At 43.2% G+C, this 11,102-nt stretch overlaps 1 protein-coding gene across 3 annotated transcripts in view; it reads right to left on the bottom strand.

Moving 5' to 3' along the window:
* Nucleotides 1–11,102, bottom strand: part of Phactr4 (phosphatase and actin regulator 4) — a 77,280-nt gene that overhangs the window by 20,742 nt on the left and 45,436 nt on the right. For all 3 annotated transcript variants that reach the window (XM_005353127.2, XM_026782224.1, XM_026782223.1), the window contains 2 exons: nt 7,610–7,774; nt 5,773–6,150 (listed from right to left, as the gene is read on the bottom strand). In XM_005353127.2, the coding sequence (XP_005353184.1) occupies nt 5,773–6,150; nt 7,610–7,774 (543 nt within the window). The remainder of the gene's footprint in view (nt 1–5,772; nt 6,151–7,609; nt 7,775–11,102) is intronic.

The following is an 11,102-nucleotide window of genomic DNA, read 5'->3' as shown; positions in this document are numbered from 1 at the left end:
GCCTACATGTATGTCTGTGCATCTTATAATGTACCTGGACTAGTGCCACCAGAGGCCAGAAAGAAGGCAGTGGATCCCCTGAAACTAGAGTTACAGGCAGTTGTGAGCTGCCACGTGGGTGCCGGGAACGGAATCTAGGTCCTCTGGAAGAGCAATCAGTGCTCTTAACTGCTGTGTCATCTCTCCAGCGCCATGATCCCAGCACTCAGGAAGAGCAGCACAAGTTCATGACCAGACTTCTCTGCATACCTAGCTCCAGGTCAATCAGGGCTAAATAGCAAGACTGTCTTCTCTGTGTAGCTGGGGATGGGGAGGAGAGAATAACACTTTACAAAATTTGGTCTTAAAACTCCAACCTGGGTGGACAGGATGGCTCAGTAGGTAAGGGCACATACCTCCAAGCCTGATGACCTGAGTTTGATCCTTAACTCACAGTGGAAGGTGAGCAGCAATTCCTGAAAGTTGTCTTTCGACCTCCACAGTGCACTGTGATGTGTGCGTATTGGCACTCACACATAGCATGTACACACACACACACACACACACTAATAATAAATTAATTAAAACCAAAAGCACCCCAATTTCTTGGGCATTCCTTCATTACCCTGTTAAATGATGACACCTTAATATCTTAGCTTTGTATTATATATTGTTTAATAAAATTCAATAAAGTCATTTAATAAGTCTTGACTTATATGGCAAATACACAGCCCTTCAAAGAAACTAAACTGGTTTTTTTTTTAATGTTTTTTTTAAAAAGCTTTTAAATTGCTGGGCAGTGGTAACGCACACCTTAATCCCAGCACTCAGGAGGCAGAGGTAGGCAGATCATTGTGAGTTTGAGATCAGCCTGGTCTACAGAGCTTGTTCTAGGACAGCCAAGGCTACCAAAGAAACCCTATCTCAAAAAAACAAGCAACTTGGGGGTAACTGGTTCTTTTTTTCCACCAAGTAAGTCATGAGGATCAAATTGAGTTGTCAAGCTTGATGACAAGTACCTTTAACACTGGGCCACCTCAGCAGACCTATCTCCATGCCTTCCTTACCAGCACCACCTGAGGTGACAAGTGAAAACAAGGTCTCATCTTATTTTTTCTTCTTCCATAAAGAAAACTAGAAATTAGACATTAGGTAGCTTGCCCAAGATCACACTACAAACAAGCATGGCCTTTATTTTTTTTCTTTTTTTTTAAATTTTGTTTTTATTTATTTATTTATTTTGGTTTTTCGAGACAGGGTTTCTCTGTGGTTTTGGAGCCTGTCCTGGAACTAGCTCTTGTAGACCAGGCTGGTCTCGAACTCACAGAGATCTGCCTGCCTCTGCCTCCCAAGTGCTGGGATTAAAGGCGTGTGCCACCACCACCCAGCAAGCATGGCCTTTAGCTGGTACCCAGGGTACCCATGTTGTTAGAATTAGTGAGCACACCTCTTAATGCTTTGTGCACCATGGTCACTTTGCGTTGCACTCTGGGTTTGATGGCAGAACAACTCTTGCCTCCATCCGTAACATGTTCCCAGGGATACACATAGTGTGCCCTCAATACATGTTTATGAGACGCTCTTACTCTATAGCATGACAGCACATCCCTACTGATCTTCCCAGAGTCCACATGACTCAGGCATTGATCTATGTAAGAAGTGGGCCATCACATCATATGGAAGCTAACCTGTGAACCAATTAAAGAGGCATTCTTTTGATGAGCAACCTCTAATCGTCTATCTGAACCTTGTATTAGAGTTTCTCCAATGTTCTCAAAGAATCTATAAATTTCCCCAAATAAAATGTTATTTGCCCTTAATCTCATTCCATGTATAAATTCAAAGAGTGAGCTGTTCTTGGCTGCCATCTGACTTATCCTAACCAGTCTTCACAGAGGGCATTTTATGTTGACACTGTAGTATGTGCTAGGATCTCAGCAGTGAGAGTTCAAGATCATCCTTGCTACAAAATGATTTCAAGGACTGGACTACAGATGAGACTGAGTCAGGAAAACTAAATAAAAACAATTAAGAAACAAACAGAAAACCTCCCCCCAAACAAATAAAAAAAAAAAAGAACAGCCTAGGAAAACACTGTATCTGATATGCAAAGGTAAGAATAGCAGTTAGCTGCTCCATCTACAATAAAACTGTCTCTAGACAGACTTCAAGATAGGGCTTCTCTGCGTGGCCCTGGCTGTGTTGGAACTCACTCTGTAGACCAGGCTGGCCTCGAATTCACAGAGATCCGCCTGTTTCTGCCCCCAGAGTGCTAGGATTAAAGATGTGTGACACCATCACAACAAGGACCATATTTAATTTTGTTTTTGGAGACAGTTTCTCTGTTTAATGACAGCTCTGGCTGTCCTGCAACTTGATCTGTATACCAGACTAGCTTTGAACTCACAGAGATCTGCCTGCCTCTGCCTCTTGAGAGGAGGGATCAAAGGTGTGCACCACTACCACCTGGGTGAACATTTTAAGTTTTAATTTTTTTTTTCAAGACGGGGTTTCTCTGTATCTTTGAGGCCTATCCTGCAGCTAGCTCTTGTAGACCAGGTTGGCCTCGAACTTACAGAGATCCTCCTGCCTCTGCCTCACAAGTGCTGGGATTAAAGACATGTGCCACCACTGCCTGGCCCATTTTAATTTTTTTAAAAATATTTATTATGTGTACAGCATTCCTTCTATGTGTGCCCGCAAGCCAGAACGGGGTGCCAGGTCTCATGATAGATGGCTGTGAGCCACCATGTGGTTGCTGGGAATTGAACTCAGGACCTCTGGAAGAGCAGTCAGTGCTCTTAACCACTCTCCAGCCCCCCCATTTTAATTTTTAATTGATGAAGTAAATTGCTTTATTTTTCTTGAGAGAAGGCCTCACTAAGTAGCTTGTAGATTGACCTGAATTTACTATGATTGGCCTGGTCTTAATCTTGTTTTTTAAGATATTCTTTCACTGAGATCTGAGACTTGCCTGACTGACCTGTGACCTCAAGAGTCCACCTGCCTCTGTTTCCCTAGCACTCACAGTGCACCACCACACACACTTTTTAAATGTGAACTCTAGAGGTGGAACACAGGTTCTTGTGCTTGCACAGGCACGTGCTTCACAGACAGCCCTTTCCTGGGCCCTAAGTCATCTTCTTTTCTACTTTTAGAGCTTTATTTTATTTTTATGTATGTTTATGTGTAGGTGCCCACAGAGGCCAGGAAAGGGCACTGAATGCCCAGGAGCTAAAATTACAGGACATCAAACCAACTAGTTCTGAAAGAAGAGGAGGTGTACTTAACTGCTGAGTCATCTCTCCAAGACACCCTCCACTCCTCCCTCCCCAGTGCAGCACACAGCCAGCTAGGGATCCTCTGTGTAAGGAATGTGTAACACGGTCCCCGGAGTAGCAGCATGGACAGTCCCTGCGAATCTATCAGAAATACATGCTCACAGGCCCTAGGCTGGGCTTACTGACATCGGAGCCTCTGGAATCAATGCCTCCTCATCCACAAGGACCTTCAAGGTGAACTCAACCAACAGAGCGGCAATCACTGCCTCTGCACAGAAGAGACACCATGGCTCACTGCAGCCCACGGAGGGTGTGAGAGTCCGGGTGAAAGCTAAGTCAGGACAACGTCCATCAAGGCCTCTTCCTACTGTGCTACACCAACCTGCAGATCCTGAAGCCTGATTAAGGTTCTAGTCACTCCACCCAGCTGACTGACATCAAGAGTCTAAATGAGTATACTTTTTATTCATTAGCTGTGAAATCATTAACAAGAACTTTAAGCAGGGTAAACCTAATATTATTATTCCCGAAAAATTACCATTTCATTATCTCTGAAACTCTTGTCAGTGACAGCTTTTCCTCCCCTCCCCCCCTTTTCTGGAAAATTCTTGTACAAAGTACAATTATGATAGGAATATAGACCAAACAAGACTTTAGGAAAAGTCAAAGTAATTTCCTTTTTTTTTTTTAAATATTTATTTATTTATTATGTATACAATATTCTGTCTGTGTGTATTCCTGCAGGCCAGAAGAGGGCACCAGACCCCTTTACAGATGGTTGTGAGCCACCATGTGGTTGCTGGGAATTGAACTCAGGACCTTTGGAAGAGCAGGCAATGCTCTTACCCTCTGAGCCATCTCTCCAGCCCCTCAAAGTAATTTCCTAAACCTACAAACACACACTGTACACTTCCCAGCTTTCGTTCTGTAGTGCTCCTGAGGAGCAAAGCCAGGCCTATCTACGCTAGGCCAGCACTGCACACCGGACTCACGGATACACACACGCACACCAGCTGTATCCTTAGCCCTCACTGTTCTTTAACATTTTGAGATAGGATCTTACTAAGTTCAACACTGGCCATGAAGGCCTTGAATTTGCAATCCTGAGTAGCTGAGATCATAGGCCTGTTCTAGCAGGTCTGGCTTCCTTTACCATCATTTTAAAAAAAATCTATCAATGTATGTATGTATGTATGTATGTATGTATGTATGTATGTATCTATCTATCTATCTATCTATCTATCTATCTATCTATCTATCTATCTATCTAATTTTTGAGACAGGATCTACAGACCCCAAGCTGGAACTTGCTATGCAGACCAGGACAACCTCAATTTTGGCAACCTCTCCTGTCTCCATTTCCTGAGTGCTCAAGTTTACAACATGACACCGCACCCAGCAAAAGTAGCATTTTAACTCTCCCCATGATAAAATACGATGTTATCCGTACAACTTAAATACCTCTGTAGTTCCCATGAAGATACTATACTGAACACTGAATCACAAGTCAAGACACTGACAAAACCATCATTTTAGCTACCAGACTTATGTTTAAAGATAGTAGTGGTAGTTTAAAGTAGATGAGACATTTGCCTTGCCCCTTGTAAACTGTGCCACTATTCTCATTTTCTCACTAAAACCAAAGGCAATTCCATGATGGTCAAGCTTGCTTTTGCCTTCAATATCCAGTACACCTACCATATTTAATGTATTTTCACTATTGCTGTTTTTGTTTTTATCAAAGAGAGAGGAGTGGAGACAGTTTCATGTGCCCAGGCTAGCCTCGAACTCACATATCCAAAGCTGATATCCTTGAATCCTGTCTCTGCCACCTGAGTACTTCCCAAGTGTCACTAATGCCCAGTTCTAGGGTATATTCTTTTTAAATTCTCAAAATTGTAATTATGAAATAAAGAAAATAAGCAGTGCTAAGTTAGTTTTGTAAAACTTCTATAATAAACCCCATATTCAGATAGACGCATATGCAGGCAAAACAACAATATATTTGAAATTAAAAAACAAAACAAAGCAAACTTTTCTCTTTCTTCTTGAGACAGGGTTTCTCTGTGTAGCCCTGGCTGTCCTGGAATTCATTTTGTAGTCCAGGCTGGCCTCAAACTCACAGAGATTTGCCTACTTCTGCCTCCTAAGTGCTAAGATTAAAGGTATGCACCACTACCACCTGGTTCTAAAACTTTTTCTATATTGAGAATATTCAAAGAGATGAATTAGAAGCCGGGCGGTGGTGGCGCACGCCTTTAATCCCAGCACTCGGGAGGCAGAGGCAGGCGGATCTCTGTGAGTTCGAGGCCAGCCTGGTCTACAAAGGGAGTTCCAGGACAGGCTCCAAAGCTACAGAGAAACCCTGTCTCGAAAAACCAAAAAAAAAAAAAAAAAAAAAAAAAGAGATGAATTAATTAGAAAACTCTTCCAAAGATCAAATCAGAATCTAGTAGTCATTCAATAAAATAACTGTCCAAAACTAAATCAAACCCCAAATCTGAAGACTTACCAATGACAGGGTTGCTGTTTCTGTGAGCTGGTTTAGGGGGTGGGATTGGGGGTTGCTTGGGAGGGGCTGTATGAGTGACAGTAGTGTTAGTGCTGGCAAGAGCAGCAGGCAGAGTCCTGGGGGCTGGGGTAGGGGTGACAAAGGAATTAGCAGTCTTTGTCATGTGTGTGGCAGCAGTGGTGACAGCAGGTATGGTGGTGGTAGAGCCAGAAATGGAGGACAGGGACCTCGCTGCACTGCCAGACATGGCATCCTTTGCTTGCCCTTCACTTGCTTCGGAAGAAGAGGACGAGGATCTGCTTGGAGGGACCAAAGGCTGCTTAGGTGCTTGCTCAGGAGCAGATTCAGCTTCAGAGTTGGGCTGGCTTCCGGTTGAGCCTATGTAACAAATGATAGGATTTAAAAAGGAAGAGAGACTAAAAATGTGAACACATTTACAACCAACGTCATCAATGAATTTACAGATTAGTGTATAGACCATGTTCCAGATGCATTCAACATGCTTAGGGAGTGTCCATAAGAGAGGTCAGTAAGGGTAGTGATGCTTCATACAAGAGCCTCCTACCAAAGACATCCCAGGTAAGTGCCTGCCACGCAAGCATGAGGACAGAGTTCAGGTCTCCACTACTGTGTGATACCTTGATTGCATTCTGACACTCCCAAGATTGACAATAAAGTTTGTTTTGAATTAGAGGGCAGAGCTAGCAATTTGCTGACCAAATTTAAGCACGAAGCTTTAGAGGACTGAGGAAAGATAGACACAGGAAGTGGTAGAACAAGGCTTGGAGAGGGTCTCGGCCCTTTTGGATGGAGGAATGAGAAAGATAGGAAGTCACTGGTTGCTTCTCCAGTGCTTTTCTAATCATGCAGGTTCTTAACCTGAATTCTTATTAATAAAGAATAATTAGAGAAACACATTTACATAAAAGCTAGGTTCTAACCCTAGTGCTGTACTGGAGGTGGAGTTAGAGACAAGACCACTGGAGTTTACTGGCCATCCATTCTAGCCAAGCAATGAGCTCTGGGTTCATAAGAGATGCTGTCTCAAAATAAACAAATAAACTGCGTGGTAGTGGCAAAAGCCCCAGCACTCGGAAGGCAGAGGCGGGCAGATCTCTGTGAGTTTGAGGCCAGCCTGCTCTATACAGTGAGTTTCAGGACAGCTCAGAACAGTTACACAGAGAAACCCTGTCTTGAAAACCAAAATTAAAACAAACAAACAAACAAAAAAAAACAAATAAAACTAAATTTTAGCTGCCACCCCCCCCCAAAAAAAGGTGAAGAGCAAACAACAATGCCGACTTCTGGTACCCACATGTATATAGACCTGCACCCATAAAAGCACATATGCAAAATTCCTTGGGAAGAACACAAATGTGGAACTTGACAAAATCCTACAGAAGAGCTAAGTGTGATGGCTACCATCTGAAACCCAGCATGTGGGAGGCTAAGGCAGGAGACCACCCTGAGATGGAGGCCAGCTTGAGCTACAGAGTGAGACTCTGTCAAAGAATGAAGGTGGAGAGGTAGGCACAGTAGTACACAACCTTAATCCCAGCACGGGAGGTGGAGGCTGGAAGATCTCTGTGAGTTCAAGGCCAGCCTGGTCTACACGTAGAGACACTGTTTTGAAACGAACAAGTAGAGAAAAAAGAAAGGGGCAGGGAAAGAATCACAAATTTAGGAATTTGGGGGAATGGTTGGGAGTAATAAGGGCAGAAAACTGCAGTTTCTCGAGAACATGAATCCCTCTCCCCCATCTGACTTCCCTCTCCTGCAGTCCTCTGAGGTAAATGAGAACAGTCTATGGCTTTCAGACTCAAAAGCCCACTCTTACCTAGTCTCTTCTTTGGATCCTCTTCTGGAATAAGATTTCGAAGACTTGATACTCTCACTGGCTCTTCTTCCACTAGGACTGGACTAGACGACCTGGCACTTCCTATGGGGGTGGTGTGGCCATTCTTTAATGTGGCATGGCTCAGTTTTCCTGCATCCTCATAACCTGCAAGAAGAAAGAGAAAAACACTACGTGATGGACCTGACATGGTCAGCTGGGAAGAGCTGGTGGTTTCTAACCTCTCTTATCTCACTCTCTCTAATAGATAGGCTTCTTGTTGAAGTCTGTGTTATCTGGAGCCTCGCAGTATTAACAGGAATAGAGTTCTTCCAAAAGGTAACTTATTAGCAACTACATCAAGTAACTTGCTACATAAATAATCTATCATATGTCCATATCACGATGTTAAGGTGGGGGTACAGCTCAGTGGTAGAGTACTTGCATAGCATATGTAAAGTCCTGTGACTGACACCAGCACTGAGGAAGAAAATCACACTGTGATAGAAAGGCTCCAGAAGCCTACCAGGGGGATGAAAGATAGTCTGTTTAAATTAAGAAAATGGGGGAGGGGCAGTTGGGAAAATGGCTCAGTGGTTAAGAGCACTTTCTGTTCTTGCAGAGGACCTCAGTTCAGTTCCCAGCATCCATGCCAGGCAGTTCACAACAACCAGTAACTACAGCTCCAGGGGACTTTTTTAAAATAAAGGTTTATTTATTATGTATATAACATTCTGCCTCCAAGTATGCCTGCATGCCAGAAGAGGACACCAGATCTTATAATAGATGGTTGTGAGCCACCATGTGGTTCATGGGAATTGAACTCAGGATCACTGGAAGAGCAGCCAGTGCTCTTAACCTCTGAGCCATCTCTCCAGTTCCGCTCCAGGATCTTTTGCTTCTGACCTATGCACTCATATATGCACACTCCACAACACAGATACACCAAACACATATACGTAATTTAAAAAATAATGATTTAGTTGGATCATGGTGGTGCAGGTCTTTAATCCCAGCACTTGGGAGGCAGAAGCAGGTGGATCTCTGTGTGTTCAAGGCCAGTCTGGTCTACAAAGTGAACAGTGAAACTCTGTTTTGAAAAACAAAACAAAAAAAAAACAAAAAAACAAACAAACAAAATCTTCAAAAAAGTATCAACAGTATATATAAAGGGCATAATTATGTTCAGGGACTGGCAATGCTAGTGACCTGGTATCCACAGTTATGAGTGGACTGTAATGGTTACGGGCAGGACTGTAAAGACAAGTAGGAGCCAGGCGATAAAGACTATTTGTTTTTTAAGATTTATTATTTATTGTATACACAATGTTCAGACTCCTTGTATCCCTGCAGGCCAGAGGAGGGCACCAGATCTCATTACAGATGGTTGTGAGTCACCATGTGGTTGCTGGGAATTGAACTCAGGACCTCTGAGCCATCTCTCCAGCCCCATAAAGACTATTTAAGACACGAAAAGGAGCTAGAAATAAATCCTGGATGAAACCAAGAGCCCAAGGACTAGAAGGAGCAGGGAGGTATAATGTCTACCTTGTGGAAGGCTGGCTCTGAAAGCTATTTGGAGGGTTATAGACAGGCAGTGACTGGACAGGAAGAGCAAGAGAAACTACTGCTTTAATGCACATGAAAAAATAGCAGGGGTGACTGAGGGCAGTAGGAGTGGGAGCCTGGGGGCGTGACAACGGGAGATACACAGCGATTCCTGTGTGACATGATACACACAGTGATTCCCTGAACACTAAACTTCAAGGAAGGCCACTAGCCTGGAGGTGGTGAGAAGCCCTGCAATTATCACACACTGCTACAGGAAAGGAAAGTGAAATTCTCTCAGGGAGCAATTAGACAAACATCCTCAGTGCCCCAAATTTTCCTAGACTTCTTTAAAAGACAAAGCTGAAAATTGTGAGGTCAGGGGGCTGGAGAGCTGGCTCAGTGGTTAAGAATACTTGCTGCTCTTCCAGAGGGCCTGAGTTCAATACCAAGCACCCACTTGGCAGCTCACAGCTGTCTGTTACTCCAGTTGCAGGTGATCCAATTTACTCCTCTGTTCTCCAAGGGCACAGACATACAATTAAACAAAACACCCATACACAAAGAAATATAACTATATTTAAAAAGCAAGGAGGAGGCTAGAGAGATGACTCAGGGGCTGGAGAGATTGCTCAGAAGTTAAGAGCACTGTCTGCTCTTCCAGAGATCCTGAGTTCAATTTCCAGCAACCACACAGTGGCTCACAACCCTCTATAATGAGATCTGGTGCCCTTTTTTTAGCATGGAGGCATACATACAGGCAGAACACTGTATAATAAATGAGTAAATAAGTAAATAGATATATCTGTATTGAAAAGAAAGAGAAAAAGAAAGGAAGGAAGGAGACAAAAAGAAAGGAAGACAGAAAGAGACAGACAGGAAGAAAGAGAGAGAGAGAGGGAGGGAGGGAGCGAGGGAGGGAGAGAGGAAGGGAAGACAGACAGGTCACAGGGTGGTATTAGTGTCCTTTCTTGCTTCCACAGTAATGCTTAAGAGTAACATCGTTTAAAATTTGTTTTATTTTTGTGTGTGCACACACATGTATGCTCATCTCTTGATATCTTTAGCATTAGTCCAGTAACTCTCACAGCTCCTCTCACCCAATGCATCACCTCCACCAAGAGATTAGATGGCGGCCTTCAAGCATGCCCAATAAGCAGTGGAGTTTAGACTAGAAGCATTGAAGAAAAGACAATAAGCAGAGAAATCATAAAGCATTTTTACCTACTTATTTGTTTTGAGGCAAGGGCTCATACTCAGCCTAGACTAGCCTTGAACTGGATCAAGCTGGTTCTGTCTCCTAGTGCTGTTGGATTATAGGTGTGACATACCACACTTTGGTCTACTTTTATTAAATTAATTAATTGGTTAATTATTAAACTAGCTTTTCCAGAAAGAGTCTGTGGCTGGCCTAGAGTTCTCTCTAAATACCAGGCTGGTTTTTAATTTAGTAATCCTCCTCTCTCCGTCTCCTAAGATTACAGGTATGTATCACTATGTACAGTTGTAGACTTTAGGTTTTACTTCCTTTTGCTTTTTGAGACAAGGTATCACTGTGTATCCCTAGCTGGTCTAGTCAGGCTAGTCTGGAACTCACAGAGATCTGCCTGCCTCTGACTTCCAAGTGCTGGGACTAAAGGTGTGGGCCACCATGTTTGGCTTTTTATTTATTTTTTTAAGTTATTACATTCATTTATGGGTGTATGCATGTGCATGGGTATCTATGTGTCATGGATCATATGTCATGGAACACACACTGAGATCAGAAGACAACAGTTCTCTGTAGGTACCTTTACTTGCTGAGCCATCTCTCTAGCACTGTATTTTTAATTTTATTATTTAAAATTTTTATTTTTGGGGACTGGAGAGATGGCTCAGTGGTTAAGAGCATTGCCTGCTCTTCCAAAGGTCCTGAGTTCAATTCCCAGCAACCACATGGTGGCTCACA

The sequence above is a fragment of the Microtus ochrogaster genome, chromosome 10 (genome assembly GCF_000317375.1).
Source record: "Microtus ochrogaster isolate Prairie Vole_2 chromosome 10, MicOch1.0, whole genome shotgun sequence".
NCBI lineage: Eukaryota > Metazoa > Chordata > Mammalia > Rodentia > Cricetidae > Microtus > Microtus ochrogaster.
The sequence above is the reverse complement of the archived record's forward strand: the minus strand, read 5'-3'. Positions and strand labels throughout refer to the sequence as shown.